The sequence below is a fragment of the Artibeus jamaicensis genome, unplaced genomic scaffold, assembly GCF_021234435.1.
Source record: "Artibeus jamaicensis isolate MK-2021 breed Jamaican fruit bat unplaced genomic scaffold, CSHL_Jam_final scaffold_1964, whole genome shotgun sequence".
Lineage (NCBI taxonomy): Eukaryota > Metazoa > Chordata > Mammalia > Chiroptera > Phyllostomidae > Artibeus > Artibeus jamaicensis.
In genome coordinates, this window is record NW_026522030.1 from 55,757,341 (window position 1) to 55,785,278 (window position 27,938).

Sequence of the window (27,938 nt, forward strand, 5' to 3'; positions counted from 1 at the left end):
TTGTGGATGAAAAGGGGACTCTGTAATAAATCTAACCCAAATTACACTCATGGGGTTATTTGATCATAAATTCCTAACTGGGCAGATCGTGGTTGGTAGTCACACCTCACTCAGGCCAATAACTACCCTAGTAAAAGATTATCTCTGCCTTAAGCAGACCCCATTCGTGGTCTTTGTGCATCTAGGTTAACACACCTTTGAAATGCCACTTTTGCAGACCCATCATAAGTTTTAACTGCTCTCAAAGCAGCACATAATCTTATTAACTATCTCATAATCCAATTGTAGAAATTTTCCTGCCTTGCTTTCTCCCACCTTCCTATAATGTTCTTAATGTTCCAGACATATAAAAGAAATGGCAAAACTGTCATTCTCCTGAGCTTTTGAGATCTTGCTTTCTGGCAATGTCATCAATTTGTCTCAAATAAACTCTAAAAATTATCTCCAAAATTATACATTTTTTTGTGCTGACAAAATTAAACCCCAGCCACTCTCCCTTTGCCAAAAAGTAACCACTATTGTCAGTTTTACAGTAATCACTTAATTTTGTTTTCCTATAATTTTATCATCCCAGTATGCTTCCCTACACACTATAATTTAGTCTTGCTCTTTTTATATTCATCTTGGCTTTTTTTTTCTTTCCCAGGATTTTTAAAAATAATATAACTTAATATACAGGATTTCTTCCATCCCTCCTCCTTTTTCTTCTTAAAATTTATCTGCTAAACACCTGGAGCTATTTTACCAGAATAAATTTCCCATTGCCTAGGTTTTACTGTTAGCATCCTCATAGTAAAGTTCAATGTTTTCCGCTCTCTGTGTCCTCCAAATTTTTCAAATTGGCACCTCCATCTAGAAGATTGATCTGACTCAGGCATGAGTAGGTGATGGTGCAATCCCCCCCCAAAGCCCAATAACATTTTTTAAAGAAATAGAACAAAAAAAAATCAAATTTGTGTGAAACCACAAAAGACCCTGAATAGCCAAAGCAATTCTGAGAAAAAAGAATGAAGCTGGAGGTATCATACTCCCTGATTTTCACATTATACTACAAAGTGATGATAATCAAAACAGCATAGTATTGGCTTAAAAACAGACACATGGTCCAATGGAACAGAATTGAGAGCCCAGAAATAAACCCACATAAATATGGGCAAAAAGTTTTTAACAAAGGAGCCAAAAACACACAATGGAAAAAAAGAAGTCCTCTTCAATAAGCGGTGCTGGAAAAATTGGAAAGTCACATGTAAAATAATGAAACTAAATTACAGTCTGACCCTATAATAAAAAATTAACTCAAAATGAATCAAAAACCTAAATATAAGATCTGAAACAGTAAATTACATAGAAGAAGGCATAGGTACTAAGCTTAAGGACTTTGGTCTTAGAGAAGATTTTATGAATTTGACCCCAAAGGCAAAAGAAGTAAAGGCAAAAATAAATGTATGGGACTATATCAAACTAAAAAGTTTCTGTGCAGCAAATGAAACTACCAAGAAAACAAAAAGGCAACCAACACAATGGGAAAAAATATTTGCAAACAACACCTCCAACAAAGAGTTAATATCGAAAATATATAAAGAACTCAGGCAACTAAACACCAAACAAATAATCCTATTTAAAAATTGGTCAGGGGACCTAAACAGATACTTCACTCAAGAAGACATACAAATGGCCAACAGATATATGAAAAGATATGCTCAACTTCACTAGCTATTAGGGAAATGCAGTTCAAAACTACAATGAGATACCACCTCACATCATTACAATGGCTATTCAATAAGTATTGGAGAGGTTGTGGAGAAAAAGGAACCCTCATTCACTGTTGGTGGGAATGTAAACTAGTACAGCCACTATGGAAAACAGCATGGAGGTTTCTCAAAAAAATTAAGAATAGAGCTACCATATGACCCAGTAACCCCTCTTTGGGGTATAAACTGAAACTTTGAAAACATTTATTCACAACGATGTATGCACCCCTATGTTCATGATTCACAATGGCCAAAACATGGAAACAACTGAATTGTTCTTTGATAGATAATTGGATAAAGAAGATGTGGTACAAATATACAGTGGAATACCACTCAGCCATAAGAAAAGATGAAATATTGCCATTTGCAACAACATGGATGGACCTTGAGAATATGATGCTAAGCAAAATAAGTCAGTCAGAAAAAGTTAAGAATCATATTATTACTCATATGTGAAATATAAAAGTGAAAGTAACAAATGAATGAACAAGAAAAAGAAACAAAAACCCATAGACAAGGTATGGTGATTACAAGAGGGAGGGAAGGTGAGGGGGAGGAAAGGGTAAAGAGTGTCAAATATATGGCGATAGAAGATGATTTGACCTTGGGTGATGGGTACACATTGCAATATACAGATCATGTACCATAGAGTTATGTACTTGAAACCTACATAGATCTTATTAACCAATGTAATCCCAATAAATCTATTTAAAAATTTTTTAAGAGACTACATGATGGTTGGCGTATGCTCTTCAGGCAGAACACAATATCTCTTTTCATGCCATTGACAGACATTAATGCTAAATAACCTAGATCCATTAATTCATTGGGAATTGCAAAATGCTGAAATTCTAATTTGTCATTTGTTATGGACTGCATGCTTGTGCCCACTCTCAAAATTTATGATCAACCCTACTCAATGTGTTGGTATTAAAAGGTGGGATCTGTGGGAGATAATCAGGATTAGGTGAGGTTATAAGGGTGGAACCCTCCTTAATGGGATTAGCACCCTCAGAAGAGTCACAAGGGAATATCCTTCACTTCTCTGCTCTTCCACTAAGCAAGGGTACAAAGAGAAGTTGATTTTCTGCATCCTGGAAGGGGACCCTCACCAAAACCTGACCAAGCTGGCACCCTGACCTCAAACTTCCAGCCTCCAGGACTATGAGAAACAAATGCTTGTTGTTTAAACCACTCTGTCTGAGGTAATTTGTTACAGCAGCTCAAACTGAGTAAGGCATCATTTATTTTTCATTTGTTAGTGGAAATACTTTTATGAGAGAAGTTTTCCTACATTTACTACTTGTTTACCTAGTGGTAAAGATATAAGGAAGGCTAAATTCTTTCCCTTTATTTACCAGTTTTCAAAATAAAGAATTAATTTACTATCATTTTTTTAAGGTGACCAATTAGATTCTTATGTATGTAATGATATATTTGAATATCTGATGGGGCTCACATTTGATGGAGTTTAATCTATTGAGACTATTACCTTTATTGAAGTTCAAAATTGCCCATCTTTGGTCAATGGGAACCTCTTCAAATTAGCTTCCTTGCTATCAGGAATAGCCAGAAGTTCAAAGCTCATTTTGTACATTTCCTCAAACCTAAAATCAGTGATTTCTCCATGAATACCTAATTTCTTTTAGTGGGAAAAAGTATTTCAAAATTATAATCTGGACACTAGGAATGCTTACCACTACTGGGTTGACCATTAATTTACTTAACTAATATTCCAGTAATGCTGCTCTGTGTTGGTTATTGCCCTAAGGTTTTTACAAGTGTTAACTCATTGATTCTTCATGATAAACCTACTATTATAGATGAGGAAATTGAGGTACACAGATAAGTAATTTCTTTATGGTCACACAGCTAGTAAGTGGCAGAGCCAAGATTAGACCCCAGAGTCAAAGCCTTCACCCATGGTGATATGCTTCCTCCCAGTTGATCTCTTTTTAGTCACACTGCCACCCGTGGGCTAGAGGAAAGCCAAAGAACCTTGACCAGCATACCCACTGAGACATCCTTCCCCAAAGAAGGCATGCAGGTTCTGTTACCAGCAGAAACAGAAATGAATCCTGGGAGGCAAAACAACACACACATGTTCCCTCTATTAGTACGAACACATGCACAATGATTCAAGATTATATAGACCAATTTTTATTATAGGCATTTCAGTGATTAAACTTTGAAATATTATGTTAAATATAGACCAATCTCCGAAGCCACAGGAATAATAGATGAGTAAATATGAAGTTTAATGTGACAAATTTTGTATTCAGCCAAAGAAGTGTTTCCTTGTTAGTTTTTCAACATTTCACCATGAGTGGACTCAGAGTTATTAGCATGTGAATGATCTGATTCATCCTCTTCTTCCAAAGCTATAATATCTGGAATTTCATCAGTCTCAGATGTCAAGTCTATGACAGTGAAGTCAAATACCTGTAAAAGAAGAATCTCAGATATTAAAACAAACACTAATAAAGTAAGCTGGAAGTTTCAGGTGAGCTCATGGAGACATTACTTGCTGCATGGGGGTGAACCTTACTGTGCCTTCTGACAAGGTGTTTTATGCCCTTATTCCCCAAATTCACTCATCCCATAAAAGCACTAAGGAAACTTCTCTTTAAAGGTACCAGTCTGACTAGTAGTGGACTATTAAATGAAAGCTTTTTTAAAATACAAGATATAAGGCATTTCTGGTTATTTTTCTATTGATCTATTATTCTCTTAAAAACAACAATGCATAGTAACTATTGGGTTGAGCGAATGAAATAACAGAACTTCTGATTAGAATGAATTCAACCTTTTCCTACTTTTTTTCTTCCCTCCCTCCTTCCTCTCTTCCCTAGAATAGTTATTAAAAAAAACAACAACGATGTTTCACTTTTTCATAAGCCTGACTTCAATAATGTAAACCCTTTGGGAAGTGTCTAGGAACTGTGTCTAGGAAGGGTCTAGGAAGCAAAAGGTCTTTTACTAGTTGAAATAGCCATCAAAGTCATAGCTCTTCTCTTCATTGGAAAGGCTTTTAGGGATAAGAAGTTCTATTAATTCTTACTTTACATACAATTTTGACAAGCTAAGTAATGTTTCTTAGCCAAAAGCAGATTAGAAGCAGAAAATTAGTAAGATATAATAAATTACTAAAGGGTGGAGCCTTGATAGCTAAGGAAAAAAATTACTTGATCACTTAATAGAGACAAAAGAAACTAAAACAAAAATCCATCAAAAAACAGAAGGGGAGGGGAAAATGAGAAGTTATTGTTTGAGAGGTATAGAGTGTATTGGTTGGGATGAGGATAAAGTTCTGGGAGCGGACAGTGGTGATGGTTGTGCAACATTGTGAATGTATTTAATGTCACTGAATTGCACGCTTAAAAATGGCTCAAATAGTAAATTTGATACTATGCATATTTCACTCCAATTTCTTAAATATTGTTTAAAATAACAAACAATAAAAATCTTCCTCTAGTCATTGGGCCCCTCACCCAACTGTTTGTGGCCTTCATAGCACTTTTCCCCCAGAACCAGGTGCTCAGAGAACTTCCTGGTTTGAGGCACAGACTTCTACCATTTGTTCCTGAGGCTTTTAGTTTAGGGAGATCAAACTGCATTCTAAAACCACTCATAAATATTCACTTTGTAAAGATAACATACAACCTGACATCCACAAAAACCAGCAATATTTATACAAATGGACTAAGAGCATCAGCCAGACAAATCAACAATTGAAATTTCATTTTTTTTAGGTTAAAAGCATACTGGGCTTAGCTTTCTATCCTGAACTATTTCTAGTTAGTATATACTTTAACATCCAATATCACTTTATTTGTTTTTAATAAATGTAAAAATGAAACAGGAAGCTACAACACAAGAAGATATAGGCGGAGGGATTTTCTAGGCCCCAAACAAGCAAACAAGCTACAGCTTTCTTCTAGCAAAGGCCTAGAATACTAGAACAGATAAAACACACACATTTTGACATCGATAAGGCACTGTGCTAAATCCCCATCCTGCCATGAATCTCTTCTCTACTTCTTTCCTCACCTGTCAAGTGAGGAAAATACTAAATTGATTGGGTTGCAGGTGAAGACTAAAGGTAGTATGAACCTAGCTTATAAAAGGTGCTCAACAAACAGTCGCTTTTCTCATTAGTCCTTCAAATAGCACCACACAGAAAAACCTTGGAAGTCACCTATAGGCCTAAAATAGAGTCCTTTGCAAAGGTTGGAAATTTCACACTCCAAATTTTAGGAGAAAAGTTTCCATCACCACCACCACCCCAAAAAGTAGCTCTAGGAGGTAATTTAGGAGAATCACAACCCTGATTCATTCAGGGCTGTGAAGGAATTGGGGGAGGACCGGGAAGCCAGAAGGTAGCCACAGTCTATCAAGTTTCCATGAGTTTAAAATGTGGTGGTTATCCCTGACAACCTTCACGAGGCTTTTAGAAATGTGGCAGAATTCATTTCACAGATTTATAAAATAAATCTCTTCTTCATTGTCCTGAACATTATCAAAGGAGTATGGACGTCTCTACGAGCAGTGAATGCCTGTCAGTGATGGAGGTCAAACTCAGGATCTGATGCTTACTTTGACACTCGAGAGTTAACCATAGTCCTTCCCTGAAAAGGATGAGAAAGCAGCAGTATAGTCTTTTCGAGAAAACCCAGTGGCCACGCTAGGGTCCCCTGGACCCGGTGTACATTTGCAGGTTGCTCACCAAACAACCACAGTATGCACCTTTTCTGTCACAGACTTCATTGATTCGCATATTTGTCACAACTTTCCAGAAGGTGGCACTACACATGTTGAGGAGAAGGCACCATTTTCTAATTTGCATAAAGGAATGCTAGTGGTGGCCTGGGGTCCTGGATAGGAGGCTGCTACAGAAATAAAAACATCACCTGTGGGAATTTAATTCACTAGGAAAGGTAAGTGTGCATACAATGCTGGTAAACATGACACAGAATCAGGACAATTGATTTATTCTGAAGTAGAGAATAATTATTGAGGAAATAATTAAGTGAAAAGAAAATGTAAAATTATAGTTTGTTTACATAAACGTAATTCCTACATGGAGGGCCATAAAAGGATAATGCAAGAGGTAATGATTAGTTCTCACACCAAATACGTAAGACCAACCCTACTGAGAGTTTAACAGAAATCTCTTCCCATCCCAAATAGGTTGTGTATTCAGCTTGATTATGTGCTTGCAAGTTACAGGGTCTGTAGCATCTTGGTTCTGCTTTACTCTCTTTATCCTTTACCTGAACAATCTGATACGGCTTGAGTGGGGCACACCCCATGCCCTATAGTAGGAAGACCCTCTTGTACCAATGTTTTGTCCTAAACTAAGAAACAGTGGAAGTCGTTAGAACTCTGAGCCTATGGAACAGTTTGTCACGTATCACAACAAAATTGAAGTAATTCTTAGTACCCATTGTACGACATTCAACTAGTCAGTGCTAATTCCTTTGTACTTGATTCCTTTAAGCAGATACATCACTAGTAGTTCTTAAAATAAGACATTTATGGAGCCTACACTGAGGGTCTTGTTTGGAGAGAAGGGACTACAGGTAACCTATCCTTATTTTTGTTTCAAGTTAATATCATTTGTTTCCTCTTTCCTTTGCTTCTCTAAGTATGGGTAGGGGATCACCTGCAGTAGAATCACTAGGATGATTAGGGGTGGGGGGTAGGGTGGCGAGGGAGGTACTGCTTTTTAAAAGCGCAGATGCCTGGTACTACCTCTAAACCTACTAATCAGATTCTCAGGTAGTGGAACCCAGGAATCTGCATTTTATCAGTCTTCCCAGTTAATTCCTGGCATAGACAGAAAGGGCAGGGGAAGATGGTGTGGTTTTATTCATGCTGAGAGCTTACTTGGGCCACTTTTATATAAGGGGGTCAATCTGATAGATACATTAGCTACTCCTTAGCTGAGTTTTCCTTTGCTCTAACCTATATAGAGTAGACAATGAAAAAGTGCTTGATTCACACTATTCGACATCAACGCTTATTCATTTATAATTTAAATGGTTAGCTAGAATCACAAAGTTAAATAACAAGTGTTGGTGAAGATACAAAGAAATCAGAACCTTCATACCCTCATGGTGGGAATGTAAATGCTGCAGCCACTTTGGAAAACAGTCTGGCAGTTCCTCAGATAAACATAGAGTGACCATATAACCCACAAGTAATTCCACTGCTAAGTATATACTCCAGAGAAATCAAAAACAATTGAAATAGTAACCGTTTTTCATCACTGATACTTACACAGAAGTACAATTTAATCTGTTCATCACTTTTGTAAAATGTCAGTAATACTCTTTACTACTTTCTTAAGAAGAGTATAACTTAAGTTAGTGTTTTCTTTCACTTTGGTCAATAAAACTTAAAATTCAATTTGTTGCTCTGTACAGATTTATGTTGAGATGTCATGTTTTGCAGGTTAATTTTATAATAAAGTTAGGAAATTAAAAAATTAGCAACTCAGGGCCATTAAAAATGATGAATAAATAATACCGGTATATTACCTGCATATTCATCAACAAGCTTCCCCCTAAGACTTTAATAAGTCTCTTGAGGACAGTTTCTGGTGTTTACATTCTCAGCAGGGCAGAGTTCTTTCCTTATACTGCTAGGAACTCAGGTATTGAATCAAATCATTTTTAATGCAGTAGATATGACAATGTAACTACCTACATATTCACATTACCTCCAATCATAAGTACACCAATTATTAATAGATTTTGTCAGTGTTAGCTCAAAAGGCACATATTATGACATGGTTTTAGTATCTTTTATATGGCTCTCTTAAATAGAACTTTCATAAAAACAATACCAAGACATAAGCTAAAAGGTCCATTCTACATCAAAACTAGTCTCCCCTATGAGATTCAAAGCCTTTTATTATATTATAATCCATTTCCCTCTAATCTGTAAGCCCCATTTAAGCAAATTAAGCATGAAAAAATCCCAAGCTACTATGTCCCACCTCCTCCAAACATCTGCCTTTCATATTGCCTTCTAATCATTTCACTTACTCATCTTACTGACAGTCTTATGACGTATTGTATTATTCAGCTATCTCACAAACTCAGTAAGCTGCCTGCTTCTCACCACCTCAGCACCAATTGAGGGTGTGATTTTCCTTTTCAGCCTTTTCCACCTGAATACCCTGCCCCTTGCTTCTCAGCTGAGCTCACCTCAGCTAGATGGTGATCAAGAAGGCTTCATCCCTGACCAGCCCCAGAAATATATGACCTGGACCTATCCCAGTGAGGGTCTAGTTGACACCATTTCTTACAAAAATCAGTAACTTATAACACATGGGACAGTGGCATCAGAATCTCAAAAGGTAAGCAAGGAGAACAGGGAAGACACCATAAAACATGTCTTTGGCTTACGCTGACCTTAAGCCTGAAGACACTTATTCTTCTCTTTGAACACTTTGATGCTATTACCTTTCCAGGGTCTCCATCATTCATATGAAGTGGTCTGCTACAGGTCAGACTCAAAACTTAAAATACTTAACAGTGGGATGATTCGGTATCTTTTCCTTACCAAATGGTTACTGTGGAAATATTGTAGGCTAACAGTTGGGAATGTGGACACCTATAGCATGAAGGTGTTGTCCTTTCAGATACAAGCTATTGCCCTGGCTGGTGTGGCTCAGTGGATTGAGTGCCGGTCAGCCTGTGAACCAAAAGGTCACTGGTTTGATTCCCAGTCAGGGCACATAGCTGAGTTTGTAGGCCAGGTCCCCAGTTGGAGGCATGCAAGAGACAACCAATTGATATAACTCTCACACACCGATGTCTCTCCCTCTCTACATAAATAAAACCTAAAAAAGAAGATACAAGCTATAAACACTTGGCACAACCTATAAATACTTTAGCTTATACAGCAGGGACATTTCACATGACTGACACCCATGAGAGCCTCAGTGGTGAGTCACTCCTGAAACTGGATCAGGACAAGGCCCAGCTGACCCAGTCCAAGTCCATGAGGCCCCAGTCCAAGTCCATGAGGCTGGCAAGACGCTCTCCTTTCCATCCCTTCACACCTGATAGATATACACACAAATATCTACCCTGCTCCTTGTTCCTCCTCCCCTCACTACCACCTCCATGAGTTAAATGATACTGTAAAATAGGTATCTCAGGCAAACCAAACTTTTTTCCCTTCTAATGTTTTCAGTTTTCCTATACCTATAATGCCTTAACAAAGTGAAAATATTTTACTAATCATGATCTTAGAGTATATGCTCACACCTGAACTAGCAAATTAATTACATGCCATTGTCCCATAGACGTTGTCCCCTTGTCACTCATGCAAAAACAGAGAGCCCATCCTCAGACACTTCACTTCCATCTGTTGAGGCATCGCTAATTTTATGACAGATGGAAAACTGAGGCTAAGATATAAATGTTCCTTTTTTCCATCCAGAATAAACCATTAAGTCCTTATTATTATTACATGCAAAGGAAAACACATCCTTGAACATTCAGGCACATCATGACAGGCTTCATGCTGCTAAATATTTAAAATCTGCCATAGTTATTGTGGTAGGCCTAGCTTTTTCCCCCTCAAAAGAATTGTTCTCCTTGGGGAAAAGTCTGTTAAACTACAACTGCCAGTTTATACAATAAAGGTTAAGATGCAAGAACACCAGAAATTTTGAGACATGTCGACAATAGAATGAAATATGCTGAGGCACAGTCAGACTTGAGACACAAAGCCAAAACCACAAGTGTGCACAGTTCATGGTGAAAAGCAAGGGCTAGTGGTATTCTTCTAGAAGCTCAGAGGTCTCCTTCATATTCCTTACTCATAAAGAACAGCTTTGAAATGTCTCCTTTTCACAAGCAATTTAGTTGGCACTATCTCGTATGATGGGAAAATGCAAGACTGTTCAGATAAGAAACTATAGCACATGAATTTTTCAATCAATTAGACTAAACCACAAAATGTCAGCCTTGGAGTTTTGAGGCAAAGGTCATGTTCAATTGAAACTAAAAATTTAGAGGCCCGGGTTGGTGTAGCTCAGTGAATTAAGTGTAGGCCTGCAAACCCAATTGTTGCCAGTTTGATTCCCAGGCAGGGCACACGCCTGGGTTGCAGGCCAGGTCCCCAATAGGGGGCCCAGGACAGGCAACTACAAATTGATGTTTCACTCCTCTTTCTCCCTCCCTTCCCCTCTCTAAAAATAAATAAAATCTTTAAAAAAGTAATTCCACAAATAACTGATGATAAATGTTTTAAAAAATTTAGAGGCTCTAAAAAATGTCATTGGGGGCAGACAGGCAAGTGAATGGATAGGGCCTATTCCTGAAGCCCATAAATCATGAGAGTCCCATCTTCCCAGAAACCAGAAGCTCCTTAGGTTCTCAAAACCTACCCTTCAATTCAACTCACCTGTTTACCTCAAGGGGAAACAGATTTAGCTTTGTAACTCAGTTTCGATAGACTCATTCACACCAGTGCATATAAAGTTTTGTACCGCTTCCTTGTTTTCATGGGAAGAGGTGAACCAGGATAGAAAGAGGAGACAAATTTGATTTCAACTTCGGTTCTGTTGAAGGGCAGCCCTGCTAACCTTATAGTAAGGACAGGCAGGGACATGTAGTTCTAGCTCACAAATTCTCTGACTTTCTTGGAAACAGTTTGGCACCCTGCAGCTTTTTTATAAGATTTATATTTCCTAAGTAGTTGATCAACAGCGAAGGGACTAGAAGTCTGAACACCCTAGGCAGAAAGTAAGAGAGTCCTTTCTTATAGAGGTCCAGTCTTTTTCCTTCTGATTACTCTCATGTGATCTTCTAAAGAGTATCCAACCTGTAGCCCATGGGCCACATGCAGCCCAGGATGGCTATGAATGTGACCCAACGCAAAATCATAAATTTACTTAACATGACATTTTTTTGGAAAGTCAATGACAACAGTCAGTCCAGCTGAAACTGGACGTTCAACAATGTCAGTCCAGGGGTCACAGTTTAAACAGCCCATTGGCAAGAAATACCCTCTGCCTGTATGTGAGACTCATGCAAACAGTCACTCACTTGCCTACTTTCAGCTTTGGTTCCTTTTCAGCAAGGCAGTCAGTCATGAGGAGGTCCTTCTACTGGCTTAAAAACATTCTCAAGGGGTCCATTAAATGGGCAAATGAAGGCAACTGTCACCCAGTAAAATTCTAATACGCACATTAGCTTTTCACTTGCTTAAAATCTGTCATCACATATTCCATTGTTGACATTAGTCTTCCAATGCTATTATAGTGCCAAATTTCCTCTAATAGGCCACTGGAATTTATGTGTCTATTAACAACCCTGTCATGCAGGCCAAGCAGCTCAAAGAAAGCAACACACAAAGCACATGGAACATATAGCATAAAACAGATCTATTCCGTAGTGAATTTTATTGAACTCACAGAGGGCACTCCTGTAAGAAAACAAAATAAAACAAAAACAAAAAGCCCTAAAGTTGTGTAAGAAGCAGCATGTGACAAACTGGTGATGAGGCCTGCTCAGACCAAACTGGAGCAGATCCACTTCATACAACAGCCCACATGAAGGTGTTTTTATTCAATGCAAACAGACAGCAACAGTGGCAACAGAATGAGACCATAAACGTAACGGAAGTTTCTATGACCTCTGACTAGGCTCCGACCAGTCTATCATTCTTTTCATATCAGCCAGGTAAGCAAAAGAGCTCATCTGCTAATGCCAGAAACTTTAAAGATCTTAATCCAGTTGAAATGACTATAATGAAGGGAACTTTTTCTAACTGGCTGTTTCCCCACTTCAGAGTTGTCTAGTGGGTTAATTTTAATATAACAGAAAGTGTCATCTGGCTGGCTGCACCATGCACTGGTTGACAGGGTCAAGATTAATGTGTTTTGCGCTCAGGTTGGTAGGCTTTCTGGCTGGTTGTGCCCTTCCGTGCACCTCGGTCCTGAGTTTTCTGAGACTCTGTTATCTGAGGATAAAAGGGACCTACCAGCCAGTTGAGGGGTGTGTTGTTAACAAGATAATCCATCACATCATCTAAAGACTCTTTCATTTTCTGCAGCTGTCCCTTGCTAGAAGTGAGGAAGCCATCAGACACTTCTTTAAAGGATGCGGCATTGCGGAACACTGAGTAGATGTCTCCAGCCATCACCCCCAAGTGACTGGTCTGATCTTGGATATTTTGTGGTAACCCTTGGATGTTGGACAGGAGAGTGGAGCACGTGGTCTGCAGCTGCTGAGTCAGGTTTCGGGCAATAGCAAGAGTACGTGACTCAATGTGCTAAAAATAAAACAAATTTAAAATTAGTAGTGAACCCAACAACACCATGCATGAAGTTCAATTACAGTATGCTAGTTATGTGTTCACCACATATGTGGATTCCTCAATTTTTTAAAATTCTCATCACAATCCTGAGTGTAGCAGCATATTTTTATTCACATTTCAGAGATATGCATACTAGCTTCTGGAACCTAAAAAACCACTTTTTAGGACTACGCCATGCTATTTCTTCTATCTGGAACATTCATCCCCTTAGTGCCCTTTCACCTGGTTTATTTTCCCACTCAGTCCCGGATGAACACACCTCTTCCAGGAAGTCACCTGACTCACCCACCCTCACTCCAAGACTAAGTTAGGTACTTTTCCCATACAGCCTCAGAGCCCCTGTTTTATGCTGTCAAAAGACACCACGACAGTGAAAATGCCTGTATCCACTGTTAGTCTGCACTGAGGGCAAGGCCCACGTTTCACATTTAGCTGTATACCTTAGGGGCAATATGCATATCTGCAGGTTATCAAAGTTACTGCACCACTTGGCTTTTCTGTCACATAACTTTGCTTTTCTATTCAAACGGGAACACTGAAATAAAAGTCTGGTAGAACCTCTTCAGGAACTGCCGTGGATGAGTACATCCCATTTGTCTTACCTCAGCGCAGTGGGACTCATCGGTATCATCATAGCCGACGCTTCTCTTCCACTCCACCCAGGACAGATAGAGCTTGTCCTGAGCATTCTGAATTCTCTGGTTGGCACTATGCACATTCTGCCTGGCAAATTCAATCTAGAGTGCATTGAAATAACACAAAGGAACTGGTCAGACATTCATGTCAGCCTGTTCTAAGATCTATGATGAAAATCACACAACATAAAAACCAAGAATATCCAGAGGAGTTGAAGGACAGCAATACCTGCCATCATTGTTATTTATTATTAAGTAATCATAGTTCTTCGCTGTCTCTATTTCTTTATAAACTACTGTCTCCAAACTTACCCCCAGTTTACCTCCAGCGTAAAAGAAAAAAATACAAAGGAGAAAGGAATTCAAACTTCCTCTTCCCTGTGGCAGCTGCCCATTTTTCTTTCCAAGAATGGCAGTACAGTACATACTATTCCGTAACTTGGCAATCTTTAATAGCCACACAATCGTCTTTTGTGATGTAACAATTTAATTAATTGCCTATTAGTTGGCATGCATTGTTTATAGTCTTTTCCAACTCTAAACAAACATACATACCTGTGGGAAAAATTTCTGAAAGTAAGTGCTGGGGCACAGGTGTGTTTATAATTTCCCTAGAACCATCCCTAAAATCTTCCAGAAGTCCACAAGTACACCTCTTTCTCTATATCATTGCCCACAGCATCACACTTTGCCAGTGTGTTAGGAAGAGAGGGTCACTGTAATTTGACCCCTCAGGGTAAGATTAACAGCACTTCATATATTTCAGCTATTTATACTTCCTTTTCTGTGAGTTGTTGTCTGTATACTCTTCACCCATTTTCCCATTGGTTTGTTCAAAGTTAAAAATTCCTGAATCTCGTGATTACATTCACTTTCATCCCTTGAGATAAATGAACTTACTTCAGATATCTTTAAATGAACTTCTACTCACCAGTTTAACAGTGGAATGGAGTTGAGAAATGGTCTCTTGGCTTTTTTGCTTAGTTTCTTTCACCCTGCTGAGAGCCTGCTGGTAGGCACGTGAACGGAGCTTGGTAGACAGAGATCCCAGCCTAATATAATAACTTGGCTTCTGAACAGTATCAAATCCTTCAACTTTTTTTGCTTCTTTTTCTAAAGTTAGAAAGAAGGAAGAAAAACCATAAGAGGTCAAAGCTGTAAGTGACAAGGCCTGGACTCTAATCTGGATCTTGAATTTGTTGATTCTACTAACCCACCTAGCAAGTATACACTCATTTTCCCAAGACAGCTCATGTCTACTGCTGGGCTTGACTACCCAGCACTTACAATTGCATCTTATAGGTTTATCTACACACATCTCCTCCCACTAGAGCAAGCTTCTTGGGCAACAACACAGTACCTGGCATATAGTAGCCACTAAATGTTCAATGATTCTGCAAAGCACTCCATTAAAGCACTCCATTAAAGACTATTTGTAGAAAATATTTCTCTAGGCTAATTTCTCCTAAAATTTCAATACTTACTATGTACAATTCAATGTGAAACTTAAGATTGCTTTAAGAAAGGAAATCAGACTTCCGACCAAGATGGAGGTGTAGGTAGACACACTGTGTCTCCTCTTATGACCAAAATAAGGACAACAATTTTCAAGAGAAAATTGAACTCTATGGAAGTCAGACAACCAAGAACATAAAATAGACACATTCACCCAGACTGGTAAGCGGGGCCGAGTAGGGCAGCCTGACAGAGAGCGGTCATAGTACAAAAAGCAGTGGCACCTCAAGCACACAAGATGGCAGCAGGCAGACCCCAGGCACGGGATGGCAATGGGCAGACCCAGCAAGGCGGCGATTGTGAAGCGAGGCACTGCGCACTGGTCGGCTGACTGTGTGGTCCTACATCTCTATCACATGCAGACACACCAGGTAAAATCGAGGAGCAAGACAAACCGCGCAACCCAGGGTCCCAGTGTGGGTAAATAAAGCCTCAAAACACTAACTGAAAATGCCTGTGGGGGTTGAGGCACAGGGAGAGACTCTCAGCCTGACAGGAGAATTTGTTGGAGAGACCCACTGGGTCCTAGAATGTACACAAGCTCGACCACATGGGAATTAGCACCAGAAAGGCCCAGGTTGCTTAGGGGAAGCAGTGGAGGGGACTGAGATCCGACAGAGAGCAGAGCAAGCACCATTGTTCCCTCCCAGACCCCACGTTCACATACAGTGTCACAACCCAGCAACTGGGTTGTCCTGCCCTGCTGAACACCTAAGGCTCTGCCCCTCATATGTAACAGACATGTCAAGACCCCCCCCCAAAAAAAAAAAAAAAAGGCCCAAATGGAAGAACAGATCAAAGCTCCACAGCAAACACAACTAAGTGATGAACAGATAGCCAACCTATCAGATGCACAGTTTAAAGCACTGGTGATCAGGATGCTCACAGAACTGGCTGATTTTAGCCACAAATTAGATGAGAAAAATGAAGGCTATGCTAAGTGAAATGAAGGAAGATGGGAAGCAAACTAAGACTCAAATCAATGGAGTGGACCAGAGGAAGAAAGAAACAGCCAAAAAGAAAAGAAGGAAGAAACAAGAATGAAAAAAAAATGAGGAGAGGCTTAGGAACCTCCAGGACATCTTTAAATGTTCCAACATCCAAATTATAGAGGTACCAGAAGGGGAAGAGGAAGAGCAACAAGTGGAAAACTTGTCACCTACAAAGGAGTTCCCATCAGACTGTCAGCGGATTTCTCAAAAGAGACCTTACAGGCAAGAAGGGGCTGGAAAGAAGTATTCCAAGTCATGAAATCCAAAGACCTACATCCAAGATTGCTCTATCCAGCAAAGCTTTCACTTAGAATAGAAGAGAAGATAAAGTGCTTCTCAGCTAAGGTCAAGTTCAAGTAGTTCATCATCACCAAGCCCTTATTATAGGAAATGTTAAAGGAACTTATCTAAGAAAAAAAAATTAAAAACTTGTACAGTAAAATGACAGCAAACTCACAATTACTCACAATAACAACTCACAATTACTCACAATAACAAGTCACAATAACAACCACACCTAAAACAAAAACAGAAACTAAGCAAACAACTAGAACAAGAACAAAACTACAGAAATGGAGATCACACGGAGGATTAGCAACAGGGGAGTGGGAGGAGGAGATGGGGGGAGAAGGTACAGAGAATAAGCAGCATAGATGGTAGGTAGAAAATAGACAGGGGGAGGGCAAGAATAGTTTAGGAAATGAAGAAGCTAAAGAACTTATGACACATGGACATGAACTAAAGGGGGGGATTGTGGGTGGGAGGAGGTGTGCAGGGGAGAGGAGAATGAAGGGGGGAATGGGACAACTGTAATAGCATAAATAATACAATATATATTTTTTTAAATGGAAATCAATGAAGACAGAAAGGTAAGTGGTTATCTGAGGGAGATAATGGATATTCAGGCATGAAGGATCTTTTAGGGTGATGGAAATGTTCCCAAACTTAACTGAGATGATGGCTGAGATGATGGCTAAACTGCAATATTTAGTATGAAAAAGGTGAATTTTGGGGTATATAATTTAAAAGACTGACTTAAGATACGCAACATTATTTCAAGACAAAAATCCACTTACCTAGTTCTTCCTCAGTGAGAGGGAGGTACTGGTCTACCAGCAGCTCTGATGTGGTGAGCGCATTTTCTACCCCACTGCTCACCAGCTGCATCATCCGACTCCCCATGACTGTGTTAATGCTGTCGTTGACCACGGACTTGGTCTTTTCCACACTGCCAGTCACTGCTCCCTTGGTCTTGTCCATCACCCCAGTGATCGTGCTGGCCACAGAATCCTTGGCCCCAGTAACAGTTGTAGTCACAGCATCTTTCGCCCCAGTCACAGCACCTTTGGCGTTGGCAACCACCTACAAGTAGAAAAATAGATCACTTCACTAGAGAGAAACAAGGGCATAAATACATATTGAAAATCTTAACTAAAGCAGCACAGTTGAAGAGTTAAAGAAGGAATCGGTCCCTTTCACTCTCTAGCTTTAGGTCTTGGGCAAGTCACCAAGAACTGATGAGCCTCATCAGGTATATCTGCCATACCTGCCACCACTCAAGGGTTGTTGGGAGTAGCAAATGAGGTAAACATATAAAATCTATCAAGATGTTGCAGGTAGATGTGTCTGTTCCTTCATCTTACTGGATGTGCTCTCAGACACCAAGTGAGAAAGGTTCTATACACCATCTCTGCATTTACCAAACACCACATGAGAACCAGCTAGGCTAAGGAGACAGAACATGAAAATACATGAGATGGGAAGCCTCAGCCTTCTTATCCCAAGATCACCTGATTTGTTGGCTGATTCAGAATAGGCAGTTTCTCCTCAATCCTGTCCAGTCCCATACAGGCATAGGTATTGGCAATAGCAACTAGAAGAATCACAAATGGGGAAAATGTTAACAGTGTAGGTATAAGATGAATACATATTATCATACCTTAAAAACGCTGACCTTCATTTATCACACTGTGCATTGCCTAGTTTCTCTAGCTCAGACAGGAAGAGGCTCAGCAGGTTGCTGGCAATGTTTCTTCTGACAAGGAAATGAGGAGATGGGGGTGCGTGCAGCAGGCAGGAGGAGTGACAAGCCAGGTAGGAAGCTGGCTAAGAAGGTTCTTCCTCATTCATTGGCTCCTAAACTTAATGGGAAGAGAAGCCAGGCTTAACCTGAACCCTCATTCAGGGAATAAGGTATCTGAGAACTCTCAAAATTAGCATTTTCATGCTAGTTCAACCCCCTACCAAAACTTAATTCAATATGTGGCAACATAACCCTGGATCTCCCTAACAAGGCCTACATTTTAGTCCAAGCTTCCCCCTAATGATGACCAAGCCAAGCACTAGTCCTAAATTCATCTGGGAAGTAGCAGAGCTGAAAAACTGGTCTCTAAAGGTTCCTTTTACTCCAGAAAAGTCCATGACTTAACCATTTGCAGGACTGATTTAAACCTTCATTCAAAAGGGCTCAGATAGAAAACCTTGATACACTCACTGCTAGTGGGAATGTAAAATGATAAGCCACTTTGGAAAACAGTCTAGTAATTCCTCAAGAGCTGAAACAGTAATTATATGACCCAGCAATTCCACTTCTAGTGAACACAAGAACTTAGAACATGTGTCCACACAAAAACTTATACACAAATGTTCACACTATCACTCATAATTCTTATCACCATAAAGCCCCAAATGTCAATCAACTATAAATAAAATTTGATCTAACCACACAACAGAATATTATTCCACCGTAAAAAGGAATGAAGTACTCATATGTTGTGCAACTATCACCCATGTCATTCCCAGAACTTTCTCATCATCCAAACAGAAAGTGGTATTGTTTCTTTTTAGGGTGATAATAATGTTTTAAAATTGATTGTAGTGGTGCCTGCACAGCTCTGAATATACTTTAAAAAATAAGTGACTTGTACACATTAAGTTTGTGAATTATATGGTGTGTTAACTGTATCCCAGTAAGATGTTATCATTTATTTTTAAAGCAGTTCATGTACACTGTGTGGTCCCAAAGAAGTCAATTTCAGTTTATACTCTGCGTCGCCTTGCGACTTCAGCTGCCAACATAGAAGCATCCACGGAGGATTTTTAATACGTTATCATGAATATCTACCATTGCTATGAAGCAGGCCTTCTATAACAACGAGAGTCACCCAGCAGTTTCTACACAAAGGCAGGATGTGCCTCAGGAAAGGCTGAAGATTCCCTGACGCTGCCACTGTGTGCTCAGGGCACTAGTCTGGCATTCACCATATTCAAACCAGTTCCAGGCTCACTCCTAACAGGTCCCTTGAATTAAATCTTGACGGGGAATCAGAACTCACTTTGTGGCTCTAGCTTCTGGATGATGGGCAGAGCGCTCATCACAGCCACCGATGTGATGGTCTTCACACCCTTCTCTGCAATCTCACACACAGACTTCAGGTAAGGATATTGATCCTTCGTGGTGACGTAAGCCGAGGAGACAAGGTCATATGTGGTGCTTACCAAGGGTAGGTTGGCAACCCTAGTCACCACACTCTGAAACCATAAAGGAGAGGGAATTAACTTCTCAAAAACACTTGGGGAGGGAAAGGAATCAAGAAACAGCTATTTAAAATTCATACCGGCTGTGGATCAACTGCAGCAGATACCATTTTTCTTCCTGGAGAAAGAAAGCTGTGGAAGAGAAATTTATTTCGTAAGACTTCCAGTGAGAGTTTTATTCCACTAGAATAAGACTTCCAGATTCATTCCCCAAACTGAGCAAATGCTAATTTCAAGTAGATTAAAATTCAAGATGATATTAAGTGTAGTCTTCTGCACTTTTTCCCACCCTCCAGCTCTGAGACCTCTCCCCAAGGCTAACACAACACCTCAGGCAGTTTCAGAGCTCCTGTGTAAACTTCCAAGAGTAAACAGAGTTGCTGATACTTTTGTCTTGTTTCTTCACCAAGATACTAGAAATGCCTTTTGAAGGGGAACATCTGTTCACAAAAATGCTAACCAAGTTAAAATCCATGTTAAAACTAAAGAGAGATTTCAACCAGAAGACATCTTGGACAGTCAGGATTGCTGAGTTGGAGCACGTAGCGGGGAAGAGGCGGGGAGGGGCTTATTTCTTCTTCGTCAAAGGAACTAGTTTGATAGTCATTAAGCACAGGAGGAAGGAGGTGCTCCCGGGAATTGAGAAACAGTTCAGGGCGGCTTTTCGTGGGCCCAGCGACCCACACCAACACAAAATGGCCTCACTGCCTAGCAACAGAGCTGGGAAGTTAACAAGTACCAGCACAGGCCGAGGGCCAGTACTACTGGGCCAATCAGTTCACCGTCTGGCCACCCCGAGTCCCACTTCTACCAGAAAAGAGAAAGAACGGCGCTGAAGGGGAAGCCAGGCGCTAGCATCGATTACTCTGCTGTCACTGCGTACCCCATAAAATTCCGCGTTAAGACGATATTCTAACGCATCTGCTTTTAAATCACGTTCTTACGGGACAAATGAAAAACGTTACCCCGCAACCAAGCCAAGAAGCTACAACGGCACTAGAGCAGCTTGCAGAAAAGAAGGCTCAACTACCAAAAGCAAGTGTCGAAGGCGCAGGCCCAGGACCGCCCCTTCCCAGCAGGGCACGGCGACGGGCACACCCCACCGGCCTCCACCCTACGCCGACCTGTCCAGAGTTCCGCCGGGGACCGGGCCAGCTCGCTGGGCACAGAGAGGGCGCGTACTCACCGACCGACGGCAGCCCAGGGGCGAAGATCCAGCGAGTCCCGCACACCCAGCTCCAGCAACACCCACTGCGCTCCACCAGCCAGGCCCGCGGACCTGGGTATATACTCCGGCCCGCCCCGCCCCTCACAGCACGTGACAGTGGCCTGGGACCCGGAACGCCTAGGTCACGGGGCCGAAAGTTGCCCTTGGCACCTTCCCCCTGACAACCGGTTGTGTGAGTGAGGCTCCTTCTGCCTGACTTGGGGTCTCTGCCTGAGTTTGGGATCCTGGGAAGCTTGTGGCAAAAATGAAGCCGGTGCCCAGGCGGGCTTTCGGGTTTCTGCAAACGGCGGCGTAGAATTGCTCAGAATAGAACTGTTTTTAAAAATGGAAACAATGATTCTATACTTATTTTTATCAAATAACTTGTAAAGCTTTGTAAAATTCTAACCCGATGGCGGACCTATAGAGATTTGTTTCACTGCTCTTTTGACTTTGAAGTCTATTCTTCATACATATTCCTATTTTAAAGTTGAATCAGAAATGTTTGAAAGGGATCCACGAGGTATTCATACCTTGTGTCGATACCACGTTTTTTTCTCAGCGATACACTTCGGGCTGAGAGCTGCCTAAGCTTATTATGCGAGATGACTAATTGTTTTTAAAGTCGTGAGCTACGCATTGGTTTATTTTTGAAGAAACAAACCAACATCTGTTTTTTTGTTTTTGTTTTTTGTTTTCTTGTGTAGAATTCTCAACTTCGACCTTATTATTTTAGCAAACAGGCTGAGCAACCGCCCGGATCTGAGTAGGTGTTCCGTGGACTTCTCGCCAATGAGTGGCAGGGGACTCTCCAGATGACAGGGCCGCGGGCCTGGGCCTGGGCCTGGGCCTGGGCCTCGGCCTCCCGGGAGTCTCCCTGGCGCTTGAGGTGGTCGCCAGGTCCTCCGCCTCCAGAACGCAGAGCTAAGGGAAGCGCCCAGGCGGAGCACCTGTTTTGTGTGTCATTCTCAAAAGCCCTCAAAGGCATTCTCCTCAGTTACTTAACTAATGTTGCATGCACCTGGATATTGTTTATCATATTTAAAGCTCCAAACTGAATCATTAAAAATGTGTCCCTTATACAAGTGAATACATCTACAGTCTACTAGCCCTCAGCAGGGAAAAACAGTTATGGCATTTCTCCACCCTCCCCCCCCCACCATGTAATTCAAGATAAAATACAATGCTAAACTATAAATGTTAGGAAGCCCAGAAATGTCCCCACCCTCCACCACGATGACAGCCTCAATGCTTTAAACAATGAAATTATTACTTTTTTTTCTTTTGTTTTTGGCGTTCTGGCTTTGTTGGTGCTCTAAGCAGGTATTTGGTGTATCTATCATTAATTACACAGGAATGTGCAAATTTTTTAGTAATGATGATTTTGTTTTTTTTACTTTTCACTAATCTGACCTCTTATTTTGCAAGAGAAGACTTGCCCTTTTGCCTACAAATGCCTCCATCTTCCCCTTAAAAAAAAAAAAACCTGTGAGTCATTTGTCCTCTTGAAAAATAAGCAACTTCCTTTTCTTTTTCTATTACTTACATCTGTTAAGAAGAGGGCTCCAGGAACTAATATTGAGGAGAGATTCTCTAATCTCACAGAGGATGAAGCACCAAATTCGGCACATGCGACTCTCGTCTTCCTGAGTCTGTGAGAAGGTAGAGCTAGTGGCAAGAACAATACCTAAATCCTCCAGGTTATTTTGAGAACCATTGTTTTACTGAAGTGCTTTTCCATAGTTTGGTTGGGGAACTAGTCCATCAAAATCATCTAGCATGTTTTTTGTTGTTCTTGTTTTGTTTTTTTATTGTTGTTCAAGTACAGTTCTTAACATTTTCCCTCCACTCTCCCCCCCCACCTCCTACCCTCAATCCCACCCCCCTTTCACTTTGCCAGTGTCCTTTACGCATCTGTTAAACATTCTGCTTTCTATCCCAGATGTACTGAAATCAGGATCTACAGGGGTGAGGCCCAGATGAACCTGCATTTTTAACAGTACGTCTTTGGGGTACCACCACTTTTTATTCTTCACAAAGCATTTTTGCATGTTTCTCAGATTTGAACCTCACAACAGCCTGGAAACTCAATGAAATGGGGTTATCACTCCATCTTAACAATGAAGAAACAGCCTCAGAAAAGTTACAGAACTTATCTACAGTTTTATGACTGACTTAGCAGGAACTAGGCTGACTAGATTCCAGAGGCATGACCAGGGCTGGTTACCCTTAGAGAAATTCTATTTCCCTTAGTTCCCTCATCTATAAAATAGAAATATGTACTGTATTTTGTTGCATATAATGTGCACCCACGGTTTTAGCCCAAACTTTCAGGAAGAAAAGTCTTACATTAAAAAAAAATTCAATAACTTATTTATTTATATTTAGAAACAAAGCCAAGTATCATATTCCAGGGTATTATTTTGCATTCAGATATTGATATTGCTTTCTAGAGCTACACTTTTAACACAGAAGCAAATAAATAAAAGAATTAAAAACACTTACATAGATACAGAATATCTACCCATGTATAATGCGCATCCTTATTTTTCCCTAAAAATTTTGGGCAAAAAGTGCGCATTATACACGGCAAAATACGGTAATAGTATTCCTTCATGTTCTCCGTAAAGGGTATTTGGGTGTTAATTGTACTAGTTTTTCAACTTTTCTGGGGCTCAAAATTAAAATATTTCAAAATAAAAGATTGAAGATATTACATAGCAATAAGAGAATGAACAGAGCTATAACTACATGCAAAGAAATGTAAGTAAAGAAGCTGTACACAAATAATTATGAGACAAGAAAACTAATCTCTGCCTTCAGAAGCAAAGATAGTAGTTGCTTTGGGGCAGCAATCTCCAACCCTTTTGGCACTAGGGGCAGTTTTCGTGGAAGACAATTTTTCCATGGGCCCAGGTGGGACAGATGGCTTTGGGATAATTCAAGGGCATTACATTCAAGCTCACCTCCTGCTGTGCAGTTCAGTTCAGTTCCCAACAAGCCCAGATCAGTACAAGTCCATGGGCAGGAGGTTAGGGGTCTCCTGCTTTGAGGAGTAGGGAAGACTAGTGACTATACAGGGCCTCGAGGGGCCTTTTAGGTGCTAGTAATTTTCTTTCTTTTGCTCTGAGTGCTAGTTATATGTATGAAAATTTGTTAAACTGTACATTTACATATAGTTTTTTATATATATGCAATACTTCCTTTAAAAAAACTTTTGAAAATTGAGAAAATAAAAATATGGTGGTGCTTACTGCATAAGGTTTTTGTGGGGATTAAATAAATCAGTACATTCAGCAGTTAGAATAATGCCAGGTAGATAGAAATGATAGCTATTATTAATATCTTCTAACCACACCCAGAGCTTTTTTGCCCAAGACAGCCTTGCTGGACATTGGGCTGCAGAGAACACAGCTCACGGGGGAAGTAGAAGGGGCTCCAGGGTACCAGCAAGACCCCAGGCTCTGCCTGGTCTTCCTTCTTAGACTGCAAAGTATGGGAGACCCTGCTTACAAAGACACATTCCCTAGAGTTTGTAGCAACCCAACCTTCTTTGGGTGTATATATTTAAAGATTTTATTTACTTATATTTAGAGAGATGGGAAGGGAGGGAGAAACAAAGGGAGAGAAAAATCAATATTTGAGAGAAACATTGATTGGTTGCCTCTCACGCACCCGCAACTGGGGATCTGGCCCGTAGCCCAGGCATGAGACCTAACTGGGAATCAAACCCACATACTTCTGGTTTGCAGAATGACACCCAATCCATGAAGCCACATCAGTCCCACCTCTTTGGGTATATTATTGATACCAAGTAATAGTAAAATAGCAAGAAAAAAAAATCTGGCAATGAAGTTGCCACCCCCACTGGTAGAGTTGTCTCTCCCGGAGGCAGGGCAACTCCTCCTCCCTCCAACATCCCTATCTTTACTTCTCTCCCTCATGAGCACTATGTGCTCCAGCTACATGCACCTGCATCCACTCCTCCATGAAGGGCTCTGTCCCTCTCATAGCTCTCTCTTTGGACACACCCTCATTTCCTCTGTCTGGAATGCCTACCCACTGTGGGGGTGGAAGAAACTTACCTCTACTCTCCAGGTTCTTTTAGCTGGTCTACTAATTAAATAGACGTGAAACACATTAACAAAAGAAGATGACCAAATTTAATTACATATATATGAATGGGAACCCCACAGACATGAGCAAGTAAGAGACCCCACACACAATGAGAGATTCAGGGATGGAAAGTTAAAATGAGGTATATATGGCATTCTGAGCTAAGAATGAGCTAAGGGGCCTTGGGGGCTTCAAAGGGTCATTGCAGGGTGATGAGAGGAGCAGATGTTTAGAAATTAGAAGCTTGCCCTGCCCTATAAATAGGTCGTAAAAAGTTATTTCCAGTGACAACACTTAAGAGCGAGGCCCCTAATTTAAATTCTTTAAGGGAGAGGTGAAAGTTTCTCGTGAGTCTGCCATCTATTCAAAATAATTCACATGCCAAAGTGGTGCATTTTGGGACGGCCTGTTCTGAACCCCTATACCATCTGGCGAACTCTGCTCACTCTATATGAGTCAGCCCTTCATCTCCACAAGGTCTTCCTTCCTCAGCCCTATGGTCACAAAATGGTAACTGGTAGAACTGGGCCTCAAACCAGGCATGTCCGCCTCTACATTCTATGCTGTACATCTCTCTTTGGTGTATTCTCTTAAGCAATAAATACACTTGAATCTCGCAGGCCTCAGTGTCTGTAAGATAAAGGAGATAGGTGATATCTAAGGATCCTTCCCACTATATTACCTTATTTCACAAAGTAACAATGCCTTACTTTGTTTATAGGTATATAATATTCTTTCTATAAACACTGGAGCTTATAAATTACTATAAGCTCTTTTGTAGTTTCTCACTGTAACATGGCACAGGGAATGACTTTGAAATCAGAGTCCCAACATTTTTGTTTCCAGCATTATTGAGATACAATAGACATATGACGTTGTATAAGTTTAAGCTGTACAATGTAGAGATCTTACACATGTATACATTGAAAAAGCAGTATCACAACAAGGTTAGGGCATCCATCACCTCACTCTGTGTGTGTTTGTGATGAAACTTTTAAAATCTACTCTTAGCAACTTTCAACTTTTTAACTATAGTCACCATGTTATACATTACATCCCCAACTTATTCATTCTATAATTAGAAGCTTGTCCACAGTCCCAACTTTGAATCTATGCATACTATGGTGCCAATAATAATATCTGCCTCAAAGGTTTATTATGCAGAAAAATAAGACAATCTGTAAAAGGCCCAAAACACAGCACCGCACAAATAGTAGGTTATTAGCAAATGTCATTTTCTTTCTCTGGTTAATTTTGCTTTGTTCATGGAAAAGTAAAGCTAACTAAAATTTAGATCATCAGAATTAACATAACTTTAGAGTAGGAAGAGATCCTGTTGATGGTCCTACCCAGTGGGTCTCTGTGTGCACGGTAATGGCCTGGGACCCTCATTAAAATATAGATTCTGTGGCTTCATCCCCAGAGACCGATTCACCCAATTTAGGAAATAGGTAGGGATGTTTAAAAAGTGCCCCAGGACATTCTGATGCATGTAAACCAAGGATTACACTTTAAGACAGTACCCCATTTACCAGACTCTTCTGAGGGACAAAGCAGCTGAGTGATTTGCCTAAGGCAGCAACTGATGCTCCCCAGTAGACACAGCTGTGTGCTGCAAGAATTTTCAAAACATGCAAATACCTGACTGTTTAGTCAGGATCCCTGACCTCTTTTCCCTCAGACTGTTGAATTAAAAAATGACAACAGCTAATACAACAATAACTATGTGGTGTGAATGATTCAAAATTATAACTTCTTTTATCAGACTGGCAAAAAATACATTGTTTAATGTGCTCCAGAATTCCATAATGAGTATATGTAAGCTGTGAGGTGAAAAGGGTTGAAAATCACCGTCCTAAGGCACTACAAGCTGGCAGAGTTGAGGCCAGAACCTAAGGTGCCTGACTCCATGGCTTTTCCACAATGCATACAAAAATACAACTCAATGATAAAACGGTTTCATCAAATCATTTTGCCATAAAGAATTGCCCTTTATGACATATATTTATCAATTTAAACTCCAACTCAAGCTTACTGGCATGCCCCAGAGAACTGATTCCCAACCTCAAGGCCTAAGAACCCCAGGAACAAATGATTTTGGAGTTGCTACAGCGTGGCAGTTTGTTTGGCAGGATGAATAGCCTTTGTCCTGGGTAACCTAAGCAGCTCTGCCTGGAGGCCACAGTCCACTGTGTATCCAGGTCACTGACAATCAGGGCCTGACAACAGAAAAAACAAAGCAGGCAAAGTATCATCTGAGCCCTTTCACCTACTCTTTCAGCTCCTTTGTTCCTCCTTAGAGAATCCTCCTCCACCCAGGTGCACTGATGTTTTTTGCCTGCTTTCAGCTTCCCTGCTGCAATATCCTTCCTGACCCACTCAAATCCTGACAAGCCTGTGCTCTAAACTAAAAAATTCGTATGCACTTTATAAATAAATTCAAACCAGAATGCTAAAGACTAGTTTATTAACTTCCCTCTCCTAGGGACATTTAGAGGTTAATTTAAACATTTTGAATTGATTTATAAAATATATTCTCATGTGGAGTAGAAAGAATGTGCTATTCTTATTCTGTGCTCTGACTCAAAATCTCTTGTCCAAGGTTACCCGGTTGGTACATGATAGATCCTTTGAAAACAACGTTCTCTCAGCTCTATCGAGCCACCTCTAAAGGATAAATGTCTAAAGGTCCCTAGCAAATGTTTGTGGAATGGATGTTAAAGAGCAAGGAGCAGTGAAGTAGTAAAAAGCAACAAAAAATAAAGGTGGGGAGCATTTCCTTAGGGGAACAGGAAGAAATTATGCTTCGTACATGGGGCAGAAGGCTGCATGAAGTTAAGAA

The 27,938-nt window shown here is 40.4% G+C and overlaps 1 protein-coding gene across 2 annotated transcripts; it reads right to left on the minus strand.

The window, feature by feature from the left end:
- Window positions 1-3,888: 3,888 nt before the first annotated feature.
- On the minus strand, window positions 3,889-21,037 carry PLIN2 (perilipin 2). 2 transcript variants are annotated; one of them, XM_053656291.1, is made up of 9 exons: window positions 20,960-21,037; window positions 19,854-19,905; window positions 19,572-19,767; window positions 18,027-18,109; window positions 17,313-17,598; window positions 14,661-14,842; window positions 13,697-13,831; window positions 12,759-13,049; window positions 3,889-4,193 (listed from the first exon to the last, which is right to left on the minus strand). In XM_053656291.1, exons 2-9 carry the CDS (start codon window positions 19,881-19,883, stop codon window positions 4,053-4,055), a joined length of 1,344 nt encoding a protein of 447 aa, XP_053512266.1. In that variant the 5' UTR covers window positions 19,884-19,905; window positions 20,960-21,037; the 3' UTR covers window positions 3,889-4,052. The 2 variants fall into 2 exon arrangements, with proteins under 2 accessions (XP_053512266.1, XP_036988246.2); XM_037132351.2 differs by lacking the exon at window positions 3,889-4,193 and having other exon boundaries at window positions 12,159-13,049.
- Window positions 21,038-27,938: the final 6,901 nt, after the last annotated feature.

What these genes read in the sequence shown, in the direction of transcription:
- PLIN2 (XM_053656291.1), bottom strand. Translation starts at nt 19,883, where the DNA reads ATGGTATCTGCTGCAGTTGATCCACAGCCG. An exon ending in TGAATCAGCCAACAAATCAG is followed by an intron (nt 17,599 to 18,026) that starts GTGATCTTGGGA and finishes TTCTACTTGTAG; the next exon opens with GTGGTTGCCAACGCCAAAGG. An exon ending in ACACACCCCTCAACTGGCTG is followed by an intron (nt 4,194 to 12,758) that starts GTAGGTCCCTTT and finishes CTTCTTTTACAG; the next exon opens with GTATTTGACTTCACTGTCAT.